The following is a 21815-nucleotide window of genomic DNA, read 5'->3' as shown; positions in this document are numbered from 1 at the left end:
GACTAAGTAAAAAATAAAATAACCATCTCAAAACTTGATTTCTGGAAGCACATTTATTTTTATAATTTAAGAATGTTTATCATGTAACAAAAATTTTTGTTTTAAACACTTCCCTTTATATCTATCCCAAATGTTTGACTGGGCTATCAATTCCAGTAGTGCATAATTTCTTCCTTGATATCGACTTATAACTTTAATCTGTCATGACAGTTATTTTTACATTAAAAAAATTTATTATAATTTGAAAGTTACTGTAATAAATATATTGTATTTGACTATGAAAAAGGTCACTTTATTGTTTCATTAAAATTATGAGAATTCTAGTAGTACCATTTCATTAAGGAAAGAAAAAAAGATGCTGGATTTTATTAATTTGTGAAGGTACAACTAAGGTTTTTATATTTTCCATAAACTTTTAAAATTTTTCTTTTCTTTTCATTATGATTTTATATGTGCTATTACATACATTTTAATGAGCAAGATCAAATACCAGACCTTATAGAAATTAAACTCATGTCCAGTAATTCAGAAGCCACCATATTAATCGCTACATGGAATTGCCAAATTTGTAGCCTTTGGTCTTTCTGGGAAGAGTATTAGTTTTTATTTGGTACTGGTGGTCAAACATTTCTGATAATAATTGATTAAAAACCTAAGCATATGTTTTGGATCTATAAAATAAGTAATTTTTTTTTTGTGGAACTGGTAGTCATAATATCAGGATATGTTATGATTCACTGGAAAGAGCTATTTTAAAGAATGAGAATTTATTTACATTCAAATGCATCTGTATGACATTATGTAAAAAAATTTCTACTTAATAAATAATGATTTGCATAACAAGCATTTATTTTATTTATTGAAAAATTGTTCATGTAGACCATTGATATTTTAATCATTCATATATTTTTCAATTTTTAATGCTCCCTTCTGTTAATGGCCTCCCAATTTTTTTTTTATTGCATGGTAAATTATTTTCCTGACACTATGTGAATTAAATGTAATTTAAAAGCAAAAGTTACTATTTAACATAAATACTGGTTTTGTTTTTTATTTCAGTAGGAATAGAACGCCCTATTAAACCAGCTGAAGTTACTGATGAAACGGAGAAAGTTGATTCTCAATCCCCAACTCATCCACAGACTTTAGTGGAACTTGAAGAAAATATTGGAAATGCAGCTCAGATTGCTATTAAAAACTATAATGATGCAATCTGTGTATTGAGAGGTAATTAGACTTCAAAAAAACAACAATTAGACAACATATATCCTACATTATTGAAGTGTATTTGTGTATTTCATCTTTCTAAAATTAAATAATTAACAAATATAAATTATAATACAACATGGTTTGCATAAATTACATTATTTAATTTGTATTGAGATAATGAAATATTAAAATATTTGTTAGAGATCTTTTTGTTTAGAAGTTAGATATTCTCTATTGAACATTTTTTTAAAGAATGTAGAGTCAGCAACAAGTTAGAAGTTAAATAATAACCCTCTTCTTCTTTTTCAAAGGGGGTGTGGGCTGGATGTTGATAGTCCTGCTAAATGAAATCTTGCTAACTGGTAGTCCAAACTAAGCTTTAGATATAAGTTAGTGTTACTTTTGGCGGGGGGGGGGGGGGATTTTTGTAACCTCAATAAAAAGAGTGTTTGTACTTTTCTGTTGCGCAAAAGCATTTCCTTTTTCCATTTTTTTTTTTATCTGTTGTAGAAAAATCAAATGACTAGAAGAAGAGTTGAGTGACAAGTTATAAAATAAATATCAAAAATTTTGTCTTTTCTCTATTTATGCTCTCAACTACAGTTCAATAATGTTATTGCTGTCATTTGCAATTGCAACCAAACATAATTTATGTTTATTGATATTAATTATACTAAACTATGAGGAGATTTCATTTTAAAAATAATTTAATATCGTATCTTCAAATCAAATGTTATCAATGATTGATTAAAACATCACATTCGCTTGATACTAGCATAAAATCGAAGTAGATGAAAACTAAACAAACTTGCTACTAAATCAATACAATCTTGCAAAATAATGTCTGTTGTATCTTTTTATGATTTTGTGTAAGGAATACTGCCATCAGTTAAAAAATAAAGGAACTAAATCTATTTCCATAAATTTTTTGACAATTTGTGTACTGATCTAGGGTTACCAAACGGTTTGGGAGTTTTTTGTTAAGAATATTCATACTTGACAGTTTTATATTTAAATAGTATGAACCTTTTATTTAATCTTGTTTAATTCAGTTGCTGTTTGGTTAATTTTCCTTAAAACATCTTTCTGTACACATGTTCTTATACATTATTTTCAACACATTGTTCTAATCTATCAACACGATCAAACAACACATCTCATTTTTCCAATTAAACATTTAAATATTGTTAAGCATTGTTAATCAACAGAAGCATGATTGTAAACTTTTGCAATTAATATCTTCAGTATCGAGTTCATCTACGCCATTGCTGTTTTTTAACCCGTATAGTTTCCACCATTTCACCAAAACCGTAACTATATTCTTGTCATAAGTTATGTGTCATTTTAAGACATTGAAACATTTAATCAAATAATTTCAGAACATCTCAGAAGTGTGGGTTCAATTTTATTTTTTTCAGATTCTTCATTTTAAAACTTTTAAGAGGCTCACCATGAGTGAAATGAACATCATCACAAGGTTCCTTTCTGTTTACAATGAGTTGAACATTAACACATGCATCATTTTTGCTTTAAAGAAGTCAACTATTTTATATTAAAAAAAACGATCTTTCACATTAAGTATTTTACTTAGTAATTTATTGACATGCAATAATGGCAAAAAGGGAATATATCTGAATAGTAAAAAGAGCATCTGAATTTGTTCCATGTTAGACTTTATACAGTTTCTGCCGTCTATTTTGGAAAAGGAAAGGCTTTTGAGTGGGCATGCACTTCTATTAATGTAGTTATATAAATGCTAGTAAATTAAAAAAAATTATTTTTCAGTTTTCATATTTATTAAACTATGCCAGAAAAACTTGAAATATGAAAACTTTTATTCATATATTCAAATCATAACTATAAAATACCAGTATTGGTAAGGATTTGAGCAGTATTTTTTATTATCCATTTGGATTTTAAGATTTGTTGCATTGTATCTGTAAAGAAGAAAAGAAAAAAAATTGAATTAATCTTTTGTTTCTCTAATCTTTATTCATTGTGTAATATTTCTACTTCATGTTGCACTGTATGCGGTTAATATTTGTCACTGTGGAACTACAGCTACTTGGACCTACATGTTGGACCAGTGAGGAGCAGGGAAACTTGTACAAATGTTTATTGAAATCATATGCTCTTAATTATATCTGCTTAGCTTTTAAGACTACCAAGTTCAAATTAAATGTAAAACTTCAAATGATCAACTATTTTTCTCACTTGCTACACACATTTCTCTTTAGAAACTCACAGCTCTGATCTTCATAAAATTATTTAACAGGTTTTAATGTAGCAGTTTTTTACTGTACCCAATTTTATTTTTATTTACCTTACATATATTTTTATACCTTACATATATAGAAATAATAGTGATCTAATTGTGTTAACTGTTACTGCTCACACAGGTTAACTAATGATGTATACAGTAATTGAATTTTGTTCTCTAATTCAGATTTTGCAGGTAGCTTATTAATTATTCATATTAATTATGATTCATCATGATAATATAGTTTACATTTATTGTGTTTAAATATGGTTATTTCTAGACCATGCGGACGAGATATATAACCTGGTAGAAACTTCTGTAGAGAAGGTTGATCCTAAGATATGGCCTCAGATTAAGGCTAAGTCAGAAGAAAAAGAGAAACTTGTTGCCGAAGCAGAAATGAACGCTAAAGTAGCAGAGTAAGTAAAGAGCTAACAGATTATGCTTAGATATTTTGAGTATGTTATTTTGATCATATTAGTGTGTTTTAATATAATAGATCTCTGTTAATATCTGTCTACACTGTTCCTTTTCTTGGGTTGTGTGTGTGCTCACACGTGCATACACACACACACACACACACATGTGCACGCACGATCAAATTGTTCAGTTGTAATATTTGATATGAATAACAGCTATTCAGAGAACTGGTAGAAACCCTTGGGTTTCAGATTATATATTGCAGCTGATGGATGAACGTAGAAAATATAAGAATGCTAGTGATGAAGAAAGAGGAACTATCGGCAATTAAGAAATGGTATAAACAGGAAGTGCAAACTGGCGAAAGAAGAGTGGATTAAAGAAAAGTGTTCAGAAGTGGAAAGAGAAATGAACATTGGTAAAATAGACGGAGCATACAGGAAAGTTAGGAAAATTTTGGGGTACATAAATTAAAATCTAATAATGTGTTAAACAAAGATGGTACACCAATATATAATACAAAAGGTAAAGTCGATAGATGGGTGGAATATATTGAAGAGTTATACGAAGGAAATGAATTAGAAAATGGTGTTATAGAGGAAGAAGAGGAAGTTGAGGAGGATGAAATGGGAGAAACAATACTGAGATCTGAATTTAAGAGAGCATTAAAAGATTTAAATGGCAGAAAGGCTCCTGGAATAGACGGAATACCTGTTGAATTACTGTGCAATGCAGGTAAGGAAGCGATTGATAGATTATACAAACTGGTGTGTAATATTTATGAAAAAGGGGAATTTCCGTTAAACTTCAAAAAAAGTGTTAGAGTCATGATACCAAAGAAAGCAGGGGCAGATAAATGTGAAGAATACAGAACAATTAGTTTAACTAGTCATGCATCAAAAATCTTAACTAGAATTCTATACAGAAGAATCGAGAGGAGAGTGGAAGAAGTGTTAGGAGAAGACCATTTTGGTTTCAGGAAAAGTATAGGGACAAGGAAAGCAATTTTAGGCCTCAGATTAATAGTAGAAGGAAGATTAAAGAAAAACAAACCAACATACTTGGCGTTTATAGACCTAGAAAAGGCATTCGATAACGTAGACTGGAATAAAATGTTCAGCATTTTAAAAAAAATTAGGGTTCAAATACAGAGATAGAAGAACAATTGCTAACATGTACAGGAACCAAACAGCAACAATAACAATTGAAGAACATAAGAAAGAAGCCGTAATAAGAAAGGGAGTCCGACAAGGATGTTCCCTATCTCTGTTACTTTTTAATCTTTACATGGAACTAGCAGTTAATGATGTTAAAGAACAATTTAGATTCGGAGTACCAGTACAAGGTGAAAAGATAAAAGATGCTATGATTTTCTGATGATATAGTAATTCTAACCGAGAGTAAAAAAGATTTAGAAGTAACAATGAACGGCATAGATGAAGTCCTACGCAAGAACTATCGCATGAAAATAAACAAGAACAAAACAAAAGTAATGAAATGTAGTAGAAATAATAAAGATGGACCACTGAATGTGAAAATAGGAGGAGAAAAGATTATGGAGGTAGAAGAATTTTGTTATTTGGGAAGTAGAATTACTAAAGATGGACGAAGCAGATGCGATATAAAATGCCGAATAGCACAAGCAAAATGAGCCTTCAGTAAGAAATATAATTTGTTTACATCAAAAATTAATCTAAATGTCAGGAAAATATTTTTGAAAGTATATGTTTGGGGTGTCGCTTTATATGGAAGTGAAACTTGAACAATCGGACTATCTGAGAAGAAAAGATTAGAAGCTTTTGAAATGTGGTGCTATAGGAGAATGTTAAAAATCAGATGGGTGGATAAAGTGACAAATGAAGAGGTATTGCGGCAAATAGATGAAGAAAGAAGCATTTGGAAAAATATAGTTAAAAGAAGAGACAGACTTAAAGGCCACATACTAAGGCAACCTGGAATAGTCGCTTTAATATTGGAAGGACAGGTAGAAGGAAAAAATTGTGTAGGCAGGTCACGTTTGGAATATGTAAAACAAATTGTTAGGGATGTAGGATGTAGAGGGTATACTGAAATGAAACGACTAGCACTAGATAGGGAATCTTGGAGAGCTGCATCAAACCAGTCAAATGACTGAAGTAAAAAAAAAACAAAAAAAAAAAACAGCTATTTGTTACATTTTTAAATTTAATACTGTTAATTATTGATGTACCAGATTATAGGTATTCATTGTAAATAATGATTACAATTAAAGCAAGTGAAACTATATAAAGTTTTGTTTAGTAGAAACATTCTACGTTTATATTTGTTATAGAATTTTGATCTATAATATTTAATTTAAAAAAAGACGATGATTTTTAAAAAATAGAATAAAAATAATTTATGTCATTTAAGCACCTTTCCATTTTGCAAACACACAATTGTTGTACAACTTGTTCAACCTGTTGAAACAAGGTCTTATGACATCAACATGTTTAGCCACTCATCACCAATTATATGTTTATAATTTAGTATAAAAAAAATGTCAGTTCATCAATAATGAAAATCCTGCTTAATATTCTTTTAACGTGTGAAAATGTGCCTTATCACTCGTAAATAATTATAAATTGATAATTGCGTTAATTATCAACTTTGCTAATGATTTATGATTTGAGCAGTTGTAATCGGTTATCTTTTGTTATGTTTTTGTTCATAATGTATCACTGATGAGAATTTAAAACTATAGACTTTGTCAATCATACTTGTTACTTATTTGCTTCGCAGTGACTTACTGAAGCATTTTATATAGCTGACAATCTTAAAATACTCTGCAAAATTAACAGATTGCGTAGCAAAGCAATATGCTGGACAAAAGTACTCTTGATGACTTTTGATGAAAACATGTACATGCACCTGACGGCAAGAGGGGGGTGAAAATGTAACACACAACCCACCAAATTATAATTATAATTTGTATAAACATTACAATGAAATGATATTAAAAGAAAAAAAATCATTGATTGGATTTAGAATGATTCATATCATCCCAATCATCTAAATTTGGAATAATCAGTTTATTAATGGCTCCTTTTATGGTGGTATTTTTTGTTTTTACATCTGCTAGTCTAATGAGTCCATCCTTGCCTAGATGTACTTGAACTATTACTCCTAATCTCCACATGAGTGGAGGAAGGCTATTTTCCTTAATTATAACCAGATTACAAACGCAAATGTTGGTATTTGAAACCTTGCACTTACTTCTCTGTTTTAGAGAATGTAAGTAGTTGTTAGACCATGCTTTCCAAAAATCTCTTAGTCATTTTTGTGTAACGTGCCATCTAGTGAGCTTGCTTATTTACATTAATGCCTGAGAAATCAGGATCAGGTAGGGAAGTTAAAGGAGCGAAAAATAAAAAAATGTCCAGGAGGAAGTGGAGTATGCCACCCATCATGATGAATAAGTATTTTCAATGTGGAATAGATTTATTCCGGAGAAAGATCTGACAATACACAATTATTTTTATCTTTCAAATTGTGGATGAATCTATGACAATATGTTTTGTGTTCGTGTGAATGAAGAAAGTGGCTTTGAAAGTTCTCCAGCATCTGTAGCTTGAAAAGCAGCTGAAAACATTAGTTTTGCTAGACTTCTCTTCCTTAAGCGAATCTGGCAGAATCATAGAAATAACAGATTGATTGGATGGCCAGATGTTCTCCTCTTCCTTAAAAAAAAACGAACCATTCCACCAGAGTTGTGATGAGGTTAATGCATCCAGCGTATATCTTTGATCGATTAGGAAGTGATGACAACTAGTAAAGTACTACTTGAGAATCCGACCAAAAGTAGATTGAATGAAACCTTATACCTAAAATACACTTAACCTTATTGAATAAATGAGGTAATAGAAGAGCTGCATTCAGCTCCAACCTTGGAGTAGAGATTTGCTTGACTGGCGCAACTCTAGATTTTGAATACAATAAGTGGATTTCAACGTGTTCATTACTATCAACAGAGCTGATAAAAAGACAACCACCATATGCACTACTACTTGCATCACAAAAATCATGTAATTGATAACTTTTACTAAAACTAATTTTAACTAATCTAGGAATCTTAAAATTACTTGAATATTTGAGCTGAGAGTACAGAAAATTGCATTTTTCAGCTAGCGGAGCTGGAAGAACTTCATCCCATTGAAGATTGGTGCACCATAACTCTTGTATGAACACTATAAATGGAACAATTGTAGGAGCAACTAGAACCCAAGGGATCAAACAACGAAGAAATAATTGACAAAGTAGAATCTTTGGTGCAAGAAGTATTATCTTTTGGTTTGATTTGATAAATGAAATAATCCTCTTGAGGATTCCAATATAATCCAAGTGTCTTGATATTTTCATCCTTGTCTAATTTGATGAAGGAATTAGAATTGTCAAACATATCAGGCGCGTTTTAATGACATTTATGGGGTGAAAGTCCATATTTGTTGAGCAATAACAAAATATCATTGTATAATTGTTTTCACTGATTTTTCTTTTTTAATGGTTTAAATTAATAATTTCTAAAGCATGTTTAGCTGCAATTAGCCTTATCATAACGATCTTTAAGTAATTTTATAGCAGTTTCAGAATCTTCAGACATTACTGATAAATTTTTTATTGCATCAAGTGCGTTACCCCTCAAGAAATTTGTAAGGTAGTAAAATCTCGGTTGTGGACTAAACTATTAAAAATAATTTATGCCAAGCCTTCACATCACTGTAAAAGGGCTCGATTTATATAGGTTTTAATGTAATTGGATTAGGTTTGTTAATCGCTTTATTTACAAATGTTGAAATGATTTTCTAATCTTTTATGTTTTAATTTAGTCAGAGACTGTCATATGTGTGTCGGTCTTGTACGTCTTTATCTGTTACAGATTGAACTTCAAAAAATGCCTTTTCGTATTCTAATAGTTTGTTGAATTTAATAGTAAATAGATATAATCATCTGATTCGAGGTTGCAGTTGTCAATAAATGTTTTTAATCTTGTTATGCTATTTTTTACAATGCCTTGTTTCGTAATTAAATATTTAAATTCCATTTTTATAGAAATGATATAAACAGAAATAATATTAAATCTGAATGAAATGAAGTTATTATATAATAGTATTGGAAAGATAAAAATTGTATACAAAACAATGTTGTTAAAATATTGTCTATGCATAAGGATGAATGAACTAGATGTTTGTACATATGGAATATGATTGTATCTGCTAACATCTGCCTGTGCAGGTCAACAAACAATATGAAATATGAGCTGTGATCGTGAGTGTGCGTGACTTGTACAGCGCTAACAAAGGGGAGCTTGCCCAAACCGTTATCAAGGTTGATCTCATTTACCTGCTATGTCTTATAGCCACAAATTTAACTGTATTATAATACTGTGTATATAACTGCATTGAAATATTTAATTGGAATTTTTTACTAATATTAATTTTGTTAATTGTACTTTTAATGTGCACCTTTATGTTTTAAATACACTTTTTATAAATAAATTATAAATACCGCTTTAGTGACTTGGTTTGACCTTATTGAACACCCTGGATGAATGCTGCAGAGCGGCGAAGTCCGTGTCATTAATACAGCGACTTCACGATGAAACATTGGTTACCAGATGCAGTAGTCGATGTGGCGACTGTGTACCATGAAAGTGTGGAATCAATTGTGGTTGAAACATGGTACCAGATGTAGCAGCAACCATGAGACGTGGTAGGTGCGGCGACTTGACTATCCCCTTGATCTGGCCTGGAGCACCATAAAACATTTGTTTTAGATCCGGCGACTTAACTATCTTACATGGAGGGCCATAAAACTATGTTCTTGCCTGAAGACCATTAACACATTGTGGTAGATTTTAGTGAGGTTGGACTGTATGTTCATAGAGTTGAAACAGCGCGTTGTTGCTTGTAGAATTGTTATTTAATTTGTTTTTGTCTTGACATTTTGATAACATATAATTGAACTTAATAAAGCATATAACATAACATACAATTAAACTGAATAACATGTGACTTAATAACATACAAATATAAAACTAATATAAGTGTCCATCCGGACTGAATATGCAACATGATTGCTCTGGGTCAGACTCGAGCGCCAAATGAATAGAAGGTCGCTACATCATAATGACCACTCCTTGTGGTTTTATGACGTAGGCCATCGTGTGATCAGGTCGCCTGACCAAGCTTGTCAGAGAGCCCTAGCCTTCGCTAGGTAGTAGCACCTGATGGCACAAGTGGAACGGAACAGACAGTTAAATTTTAATAGGATAACATAATATCAGCTTTTAGAAGATATCTTTTTAAAAATATACTGTTGCTTCTGTAATAATTTTATTCAATAATTAAATAAAATTTTGTTATATAAATAAATTAAATAAATTTTTAAATAAATTTTTGTTTTTTTCTGTACAAATTAAAGTTAATTAAATGTTTCCTCTACACATCAACATTAATATTAAACATATATTAGTCTCAATTTTTCTATTTAGAAATCAAAGAAAATAAAGTGTTATATTTTAAATAGATCAAAAGTTAATATCTTTCAGAATGCGTGGCTGCTGCAATCTTTGTCAACCAGTTTGGAAAAGAATCTCGTGCAGGATTTTATGAAACTTTTGAATTTTACTTAAATTTTATAGCAAGAATGGCAAAAATTGCTGCTTTTATCAAATGATTGTGTTGAATCCATTTTAGTGGGTTGAGTAAAATAAAATGAAACTGGCTAATCACTCTAAAGTTCTGTTATTTTAATCAGAATGTGTAAAAATCTATTTTCTTTTACGAGATAGATTTTTAATTACTTTACACTAGATTTGTTGGTGGTAATGTTCCTTGTTTTTTTTTTTTCAAGTTGTTTTACTTTATGGTATGTAAGAAACATTTTTCTTTATGTTTAATTTTATTCTGTATGAGATTCAGCTGACTAGTGATTGTTAAGATTTTTTTTTAGAAATTATTCTTAAATTTATTTTCAAGAGGAAGGTTTATATTAACTTAAAATGTATTATTACAGTCTGTTTCTGTTGATTATTGCTTTATTTATTATAAAGGACTTCATTTCAGAAAGAGTATCCATAAGTTAAAAGCATCTATAGAAAACCCCAAACTAATTGCTCCAGATGAAATGAAAGAACGAGCTAAGAAAAATATGCAAAAGATTCTTTCAGATGTTGCAGAAGCAAGGAAAGCATTTGAAAAAGAAAGAACTAAGGCATCTGTTACTGAAAAATATTGGAGTAAGGTTGAAGAGGCTCGTAAACACTTTTCTGTAAGTTTATTTTTATTTTTTTTTATCTATCTACAGCAGCTTAGACATTGATAATTTATAATATTTCAACTCTGTACAGTCACATAACTTTGGCTAGCTACATAGATTTCTATTTTATTTTTATTATTAATTTTAATTTTGACTTTAATTTTTTATTAATGACTTCATATTTTGTGTATATGCAATTTGTAATTTTGATTTAATTTACAATCTAAAAATTTGAATATAAAAAATTAGTTTTATTTCTATTTTGATCTAATTGGAAAAGGACCTTGTAACAATTTTAAATCTCAATTTTAATTTTAATGTGTAATTTGCAACAAAAGATTTGAGAAATTATTGAGCAACTGATGGTGCAAGATACTCATGAAAGCGCTCTTGCTTGGATCCTATTTTATTTTATTAATTCTGTACTTGAGTTGATTGAATTAATGTAATATATATTATAATGTGTGTGTAGAAAGTTTTTTTAAAAAGTATTTAAGTAAAGCTTTAAGTGTAATAAAAAAACAGTTACAATGGATAAAAAATAAGCAATTTTCTTCCTGAGCTATAGAGGAGGCATTTAGAAAGTAGTTATTTGTGGAAATTTGTGAATCCCATACCATTCATAAAATAAAACTAAAATCTTACAGAACCAATAGAATGTATAATCATTGTTTCTTTGTTTTAGGAAGAACTGGAAATTTTGTTTCCAAATGTGAGGTTGAGCGACAAACAGCTGAAACTAGCAGAAGGTGAAATTGATCTGTTCATTCTATATGCTTTTCAAAATATCCTATTCTATCAGAAAGAGCTTTCAAAACTAGAGGTAAGATTTTATGCTTACATCAATTATACTTTATTTAAACATAACATCCGTAAGCTGTTAAAATTGAAATTAATTTTAGAACTAGATTAGTAAGTTATTCAATTTGTATCTGCCTACTTCAAGCAGAAAAATTTTGTAGAACGTTGCTGTGTATTTTTATTCATAATTCTGTTAATGTTTTAATGAATATCATTAATTTTATAGTTTTTATCATGAAATTAACAAAATTTCATCTTTTAAACTTATAATTTTATTTTATAAACTAAATATTCTTAATTCATGATTACATTGAGAATGAAGTGAGCTTTGTACAGACTGAGCAACCCTGAGAACCCACCAGGTTGGTGTAGTGGTTAACGCGTCTTCCCAAATCAGCTGATTTGAAAGTCGAGAGTTACAGCATTCAAGTCCTAGTAAAACCAGATATTTTTACATGGATTTGAATACTAGATCGTGGATACCGGTGTTCTTTGGTGGTTGGGTTTCAATTAACCACACATCTCAGGAATGGTTGAACTGAGAATGTACAAGACTAACACTTCATTTACACTCATACATATCCTCATTCATCCTCTGAAGAATTATCTAAACGGTAGTTACCGGAGACTAAACAGGAAAAAGAAAGAGCAACCCTGAGAGAGTGACATCGACTAACTAAACAACTTATTTATTGAAAGTTATTTTTTTCTATTCTCTTGATCATGGATTAGCTCAATATACTTGTCAAAAATTTTATGTAATTTCTTAATCTCTACGCGTGCGCATGTATGTGTGTGTATTGTATGTGTATTTGCACATGCACATGTGGGAAGATTTGTTAATAACTAAATATTTATTTCATGAAAATATAATCATTTTGCTATATTTACGACAGATTTCATTTGATGGCATTAGTTGGATTTTCCACTGAACAATACTTGTTAAAATGACCTCACGCTTTAGTTATTACAGAGGTTTCCTGTTGGGAAAGTAATTTTGCAAGGAGATATCAATTAATAACATACACTAACTGACTACTCCAATTATTCATCTCTCAAAAAATTTTGCCTGAAAATAATTCCCTGACTGTAATTGTGCATTTTTTATCTGTATAAAAATTTGGCTTAAAAGTTTTTTTTTAACTACAACAGTTTGCATTAGAAATTGTGCTATTAATACAATTTTAAAATTTATATTAATGTTCAATTTATTTCCTGAATCTCAAACGCCTGTCATATAGATTGCTAATAAAAAGAAGGATGTTCTGAGAGATAATCTCATATCTCAAAGTGCGATAAAAATCAGTTTTCTAATAATTCCATGATGGCTGTAGTTTTTATAAATTAGTATAATATTAACAGAGTAGAAACAAAATATTTTACAGAAAAGAAACAAATCAGAAATCTTTATTCAAGTATTTAAATTACTGTACGGAGTATTTAAAACACAAACAGAAACTATAATCAGTAGGCTGTTTTAAATTTCTGAATTAACATTATATGAATTCTTACAGAAACTGCTGTGTGTAGAATTTTGGTAATGAGAAAATAAGGGTCAGTTGACCCTTTAAAATGAAATTAGAGTTATACAAGCAATTCATGCCATACAAGTACTTTTCTATATAATTACTTTAAAAAAATAAAATAACCTGCTGTCAAATTAGTTCAGAACACAAATATAAAAGATATTTAGTGTTATGACATTTAACTCCTTTGATTTCATCATATCTGTGACACCACCAGATGAAACATCTGGTTTCATCAGTCTTTTATTCTCTCACTGCTTAGGTCTTATGCATGTTCATCAGTATCAAATATTGGCAGACCAACGTCTCACGGAGAACACATCAAAGGATGAAAAAAAATATATATGTGTAAATACACAAAACTATATATAAATTAGTGATGATACAATTGATGAAATTAGCCTAACTTCTCCAAAAATAGAGAATTTTCATGATGTGATATTAACTAGCATTCTTTAAGTTTTAAAGATCAGCATCTATTCTGTTGTTTTTATAAAATTCCATTTGGCCATTGTTTGAAAATTAAGTTATAATTTACTTTAAATCAGGATTACTTTTCTTCACCACATCATGGAGACTATGAAGCTTGTTATGGATGCCACCTTTTTTAAGGTTTCTTCATCTCTTCTTTTTGGTCTGTACTGTATTATTCTGGTTGACAAACCATTCTCCTTACATTTACTCAACTGTTGGATTTATGCATTTAATGTCTTTCTAAATAAAGCAGTTCATTTAATTAATTTTTTACTTTCTCACATCCAACTTAGCTTACCCAACTGTGCTTGCAAGAACCTCATTTCTGTTGATTAAATCAAACGTTTATCCCTCTTGTGACAGATCTGAGTTTTACTTTATATCTATTAAAACAGGTATGGTCATTGTCTTATAAAGTTTAACTTTTGTCTACTTGCTTTTATTTTTTGAACAGTTCTATAAATCATTCTAAAGTTGTTCAGTTTTTAAAAACATCAAAGGTAATTAATATGTGAATGTTGCTTTCGTTTAAGGTTCTTTTGTACCGATTGGTTTAAGGCCTTTGATTTTAGTGAAGATATTCTGATTTTATAATCGCCTTAGACCTGTTGTTAGTTTAATTATATGCTCTCTACATTGAGTATTCAGTTTCCTCAATTGTCATTTTATCATCAACATTCAAGGAATTCAACTTATAATAAGCCCATTTGTACTGCAGTGTATATATATATATATATATATATATATATATATATAAAATATATATATATTTGAATTTGTTTATCTCAGAATCCTGTCAGTGTTAGAAAATAGTTCCATAAATACTTTGATCCTGCTTCATTGTTAGTCATTACACCCTTTCTTTTTCCTGTTTAGCCTCCGGGAATTACCGTTCAGGCATTACTTCAGAGGATGAATGAGGATGATATGTGTGATTATTGTAAATGAAGTATAGTCTTGTTCAGTCTAGTTCGACCATTGTTGAGATGTGTGGTTAATTGAATATCAACCACCAAAGAACACTGGTACACACAATCTAGTATTCAAATCTGTATAAAAGCCTTTACTAGGGAAGTCATTACACCAAGGTCAGTTTATTAGCTACTTGAACAAACAATGCGAGTACATCATACCAAAATAAAATGCCAAGGAAGTCTTTTTTGATTCATTACCTCTCATAACATTTTTCCAGTCAACATTATCAAATGTTTTTTCTAAGTTTATAAAATTCCTAGTTAAATTCTCTTAATTGTTAAGTTCTCAAACAATTGCTTAAGTACAGAAACTGCACCAGTGCTTGATTTCCCTTTTATATCACTTGCCTGCTCTTCCACCCACATCAATGGTTTTTGAATCCCTTCCCCTTTCACTTATCAATTATTGAATCATAAAATTTATTAGTACTTCATTTGGCAAACTAATGCCTCTAATTACTGTTAGGTCGGTTAAATATAAACTCTACTTTGTTTTAAAATTCAAAACATTTTTATTGCTTTTCTATGTAGTCTCCCTGAAGTTCTATACATTTTTCCTACGGGTAGTGAGTTTGTGGACCCCTCTTCATAAAAATGCAAAAGTATCGCGTGCAAAAGATTAATTATCTTTGAAAAAATCTTTCTTACTATATAATATATGGTCAAAAAACAAAATGCATGGATTATATATTGTTTAAGAGCTGCCCTTTTTTTGTTTAAAATCTGAGAAGGTATGCCTGAGATAGATATAAGTCTTTGAAGATGGGCCAAAAATCATGATAAACATTTTTGAGCAAATTTGGTGACGGATTTTTCCTGACATAAGATACCAGTTGCTTTGAAACTGCACGATCCTATACATTATTTCCTTTTTCAAATTACAAAGTCTCATTTCAGTTAAAGAATTAGGTAAGGAAATATATTAGTTAAAACTTTGACTACAAAAATAATGCGACAAATGTTTGGCTGAATTTCAGCAATATCTCAAAACCAGGTTCCAAAAGAAAATTGTGACCAACATATTTGCATGTAGCATAATACTAAAATTTGAATTTGTATCTTTATTATTGCCGTCAGAATTGTTAGTCAAAGATAACAATTTTACATGTGTACATAAACTGTAGGTAAGCACCTCTTTTTCAAGAGGCCACAAAAAATTAGCTATAGCAGATAAAGAGCTGCAATTTGGTAAAATGGCATTTCAGATCATGGGGAACCTCTACCAAAAATTTGATATTTGGAAATGATCAACTGGGGACGATTTTCAAAACTGAACCACTTGACATTGAATGACCCATATACATTTTATATACATTTACATTTTATGTCTCAATTAAAATTTCTAACTGCTCTATGGCAATTTGCATGATTAGATGATATAGACTACAGTAGTTAGAATGTTAGCCACTAGGTTACACTTGCGACGTAATGCTGCATAACAAATACAATTCACAAGAATTTGGTGCACTTTCAGTCAGCAATCACAGCAAGCACAAACAGGTGCATCTGTTTTGAGTCATCTGATATCCATGAGTGAGCCTAGTGTTCTCTATTTGCAAACAGCAGATAATAACCTCCTCTCGCTGCTTAATTCTACATGAGGAGCTCCACAGTGAAACAGTATTCTTAACTGGGCGAAGTTTGTTGTTCATGATAGCATCCCATTCTCTTTGCCACTTATCATGAACCACCTTCTTCAGGAAACAGACAATATCATCTTCATTAGAAGCGACACGATCGATTAAAGGAGGTTGAAACAAGCCTCCTTTACCGCACTCTCTGTGCGCTCATTGTCTGAAATTCCTAAATTACTGGGGATCCAGCAGAAGCTCACTTTTGTATTACGTCTAGTCATTTGCAAAATGACAGTGAATCTCACAGACAACAAGGTGCCTAGAGTATATGTTATAAATTTGTTGTTGGCACTTATGGAATCTGAGCAAAAAATGTCAATATTTGGGCTAATTATATTTAAGGCCTTCTTAATGGCATACAGGTCTGCAACGAAAATACTGGTAATGTTGGGAAGGCCAAACGTGTATTATCTGTTGCCAACAACAAAGCCACAACCAACAGAATTAACGTTTTGAGAGTCATCCCTATAACTGTAACATTAGGATTTACGCTCTTTATAATATTATAACATTTGTTTTGTAAGGTAACCAGATTTGTGTTCTTTTTATTATACTGACAAAGATTAAAGAAGTAATTAATGAGAAAAGACTGTCAAGGGGGGGGTATATATTAACATGAAGCAACGGTAAGGACCGGAGGTAATTGTATATTACCTCCAAAGCTGAGTTGAGCAAAGGTGTTGAGCTCTGATGCCTAGACGAATAGAGTAGATCTTTTCTGTTCCTGGTAGTTGATAATGTCAAAGCGGTTTTCACTCTCAAAAAACTCCAAAAAAAAAAAAAATATTCCTGGTAGTGAGATACTGGTTTGAGAACACCACATCAAAGTTTGGATGAGATGGTTGCGTTTTAATGTGAGCTACATAGGAGCATATTATTTGCTTCCATCTATTTCTTTTTACAAAGACATGGCTCTCCACTGTCCACCAACAGACTTACCACAGAGCTTAAGCGAAAAGCACCTGTGGCAAGACAGATGAATGAATGATGGACTGCAATGACCTTCTTTAGTACAGTGGCCTATGCCGACGAATAAGCCATGCAGCCACAGTCTAATCGGAAACAGACTATTAGATAGAACCCTCAGCATGTCTAACGTTTTAGACATTTTACCTTCAGCTCCTTCAAATGTGTTACCCATGTTAGTCATTGGTCTAACCACATTCCTAGAAATCTAACCCACGTGCATGCTTCATTTGGTTAGCCACGTAAATATAGTTAAGGGTCAGCTTGTCCCCTGAACTGGGAAAATCAAATGCATTTATTTTTTTTCTGGGTAAGCTGTGTTATTGTGTTTTGAAGCAGCCTCCACCAGTAGTTAAAATTTTACATGCTACGTCAATAGGAAATCTTCTACAAATAAAAAATACATAACTGGTTTTTCAGATGCAGTTTGTAATGTTATTTATGGCTATGGCAAAAAAGTAACACTTAGGACACTTCCCTGAGATACGTTTGACCAGCTGCTGAGAAAACCTCCATAAATGCAAGCAGATTACTTTGTACACCCCATTCATGAAGTGTATTTAGGATTCCTCTCCTCCATGCCATATCATATATCTTGTAAATCAAAAAATACACTAACCAGGCATTGTCAATGTAAAAATGTGTTTTGAATAGTAGTTTCCAGGCCCACTACAAGACCAATATACATCTCTCCTGGCAGAAACGATACTGTTCTGAGGCAATTAGGGCGTTTCTCTCAAGGTATCGCACTAAACAATGATTTACTATTTGTTTCATCACCTTGCACTAGGTACTGGGCAAGGAGATAGGGCGATAACTTGTGAGGTATGATTTATCTTTACCAGGTTTCAGTGGGATAACCAGTGCCTCTGACCAAGAATCTTTTATCACCTCGTCAGAGAAAATTTTGTTATAGTTACATAAAAGATGTCGTAGTGCACTATCTGGGAAATGTGATAACATACTGAGCCTGTTATTATTTCCAGGGGAAGTGTCTTAAAAATTATTCAAGGCATACCTTATTTCATTATAAGAAAAGGGTATGTTTAATTCATTTTGCGAGTTTCTAATGACTAACGGGATGTGTTCTACCTGCAACTTATATCTTATAAACTCAGGGCAGTACAATGATGTAAGTGAAACACTAAACAACCGTCCAAATGTGGTCGCTATATCCACTGGTGCAGTAACAAGATTTTTGCCACTTTGCAGTTCAGTAGGTTGCAGTGATTGTACCGATCCACACGTGGTTTGAACCTTTCTCCATACAACAGATGGTATTGTTGTATGAGAAATTGATTCAATTTAATTCATTCAATAATTCTGTTTACACACCTACACACTCGACAGCAAACAGCCCTCACGTTGCAGAAGGTTCAAAGCAATTCAGTTGTCAGTCTTAGATTAAAATTATGTAACGTCCTATGCCAGTCCCTAAGTGCACACCTGCAGTCCTCATCCCACCAAGATAACAGCAGGCTGCCTTGGCTTCCCAGATGTTAAAGAGCCTAATTCATTGGCGCTATCAAGAATTTGGTGTGTAAACTTGGAAGTTGGTAGATCACAATACCGCTTTTGTCATACCAGCCAAAGGAATCCTTGTACCAATCCAGTCCACTTTCTGAACCACCCTTCTGCATGGCTGACTATGAGGCAAGTCACTGTTGCTGACTGGGATTACAACCGGTCTGTGATTACAACTGTCAAAGGTTTTGAAAACACACCAGGTAAAATATGGGAACAAGGTTGCAAAACATAGAGACAGATTGATGCTTGAAGATGTACCAGATAAAGGTGATACAATTGTGTATGATCCATTGTTCAATGAGCAGAGATCTAAGTTCTGCTTCAATCGATCAATTATGTTGCCTCAGGATAAATATGATGGTGAGTCCCAAGAATAATGATGATGGGCTTAGAAATTGCCAATTATTAGGCAGGGTATGAGAATTTATGAAAATAGACTGGATAGATCATCCTTATTAATATCAGAATTTGGAGAAAGATGTAAGTTGCAGATATTCATTTGGAATGGCGCCATTATCTTAACTGCGACTGCAGGATGTTTGTTGCTAATGAAATACAGGCAGCTATTTACAATTTCCTTTAGGAAAAAAGCAACACCCTTACATCCCATACAATTAGTTTGATAACTTCTTTCGTAGAGTATCCACAAAAGAACGCACATCATCCTGGAGACAGAGGTGAGTCTCCTGAAGACACATTATTTAAGGATTTGGTTCCTTTATGAAGATTTCAATATCCTCATGGCGGGAACAGAGACTGCAAACATTCCTCTGAATAACATTTGTAGCCATAGGAAAACTTATTTCATTTTATATATAGAAATTCTGCATGCAAACTATTTATCAAATACAATCCGGTTTTTCTTTTTCGATTTTATGATCTTGAAGTGCTTTCTGTGAAGTGCTTCGCTTCTTCAGCCACCATTCCTTGTAGAAATATCAAGATGGTGGAGGGGATTTGGAAGTCTGGCAGGATATTAGCCATACCAGGCGATGATGTTCTATTAGATCCCTTCACAGGAATCTTGGTTGTATGATTAGTGCAGCAGGAACTTTCTGTGATGGTGTAACAACTGATGTGGAGATAGATAAACCTCCATCAGTTTTTCTAGCAGAAGTTACTTTCTTGCCAGACCTCAGTCTTGTAACTGGAGGTGTTAGGATTTTTACTTGTTCTGACAAAACTTATACCAGCTTGGTCAGTTCTATACATAATGTGCACTCGTTTTCCTTTTTTTATGTTGCTGGAAAGAGCCTGGACAAAACTAATACCAGGCTGTACAGGATTCCTCATGTTGAGGGATTTTCTGTATTCCCAATGAGCCACAGGAAAGGACATTTTCTGTTCAGTTATAATCCTTAACATTGCTTGTTCTTCTTTATAAAAGGAGCATTCTTGGGACCTTGCCAAATGTGAACCCTTAGAATTTATACATTTTTTGGTTTTAGTACATGTGCTATCATCATAACCCATACAGCTGTAATGTGCACAGACTTGTTCCTTTGTGCAACTGATTTTGGTGTAACCAAAACCCAACATCCAGGGTTTGGAATGTGTGGTCGCACATGGACAGACAGGTAGCCTACTTTTATTGACTCAGGAACCGTCAAAGTGGAAAACATTAAAATAAGTGAGGATGTTGGCACATCATCACCATTTTCCTTCTTCATTATCCTTTGAACAGAAGTGACTGGCTGCAGCAACAGTTCATCTGATATCTTAGATGGTTCAATATCAGCCAGATCATGACAGAAGATAATAACCCCCTTGCTGGAATTCAGGGTTTTATGTGGTACAACCATAACCTCATCCTTTCCTTTGAACCTAAGTGCCAGTAGCTTCCAACCCTGAACGTCATCTTTCACTTCAATCAACAGGGTGCCACTTGTAAGTTTTTTTTACTGACACCACAGAACCACATGCTGTAACAGTGGACTTATTATCAGAAAAGGTGAAACTTTCGCAAATGATTTCTCTTCTTTCTTATATGTGACAATAAGAAACCTTATCAATTTTTGGGCATTCTTATCTTTCGATCAATCATCACCAGACACATCTTCAACTGACATCGATCAAGGTTTGTTGATTTTTCAAGTGGACCAACGACCACAAAAGAGGGAGAATCTTTTGGGAGAGATGTACAGTTCCTACGAGTACTGGCGATATAATGGACCACTCCAGTAGAGCGCACGTGTACTGGACGTACTGGAGCTAGAACTAAATAAACTAGGTTCATCCAGGTGCCCAGAAGACATCGTTTAAGACTCGCTACATAGAGCCATCCACCCACCAGCACAATTGTTTCCACCATGGGTTATGTTTGCGTTTCGTAAGGTGTTGCAATACCACCAAATGTAAGTGAAAGAAGAAATAGTGTAGAAGGTTGTGTAATTGTGTAAGTGATTATGTTGCGATTTATATAGTGTTCTTTGTGTAATGTATGTCTTTAAGAATAAGACTCCCCGTCCAGGTCATTAGAAGATAATTATAAAAAAGTTTTAATTTTTTAATTGGATTAAAAAGTTCCAGCAATTAATTTCCTTTTATACTTTTTAGTTCTCTGTATATATTACTAAAATCATTATTGATCAGAATCTACTTTAAAAAATTTTCTCAAATAAAGCAAGAACTGTTATTGCTATTCTCCTCCCTCCTAATATTCTTTGAGCATTAACAAATTCAGGTTAATGGATGTTTTTCTCATTTTGTCTAAATTCTTATTTTCTGAATTTTTTTTAGAAATACCTGT

At 32.0% G+C, this 21815-nt stretch overlaps 1 protein-coding gene across 3 annotated transcripts in view; it reads left to right on the top strand.

Annotated features, from left to right (window-relative positions):
- The window catches only part of Mitofilin (inner membrane mitochondrial protein mitofilin), a 104488-nt gene that overhangs the window by 50316 nt on the left and 32357 nt on the right, over positions 1 to 21815 (top strand). For 2 of the 3 annotated variants that reach the window (XM_075376162.1, XM_075376155.1), the window contains 4 exons: positions 1060 to 1227; positions 3750 to 3888; positions 10972 to 11176; positions 11850 to 11987. In XM_075376162.1, the coding sequence (XP_075232277.1) occupies positions 1060 to 1227; positions 3750 to 3888; positions 10972 to 11176; positions 11850 to 11987 (650 nt within the window). The remainder of the gene's footprint in view (positions 1 to 1059; positions 1228 to 3749; positions 3889 to 10971; positions 11177 to 11849; positions 11988 to 21815) is intronic. The other variant, XM_075376169.1, reaches the window with a different exon arrangement.

The sequence above is a fragment of the Lycorma delicatula genome, chromosome 1 (assembly GCF_047948215.1).
Source record: "Lycorma delicatula isolate Av1 chromosome 1, ASM4794821v1, whole genome shotgun sequence".
In the NCBI taxonomy this organism is placed as follows: Eukaryota; Metazoa; Arthropoda; class Insecta; order Hemiptera; family Fulgoridae; genus Lycorma; species Lycorma delicatula.
Note: the sequence above shows the minus strand (reverse complement) of the source record. Positions and strands in the feature narration are given on the sequence as shown.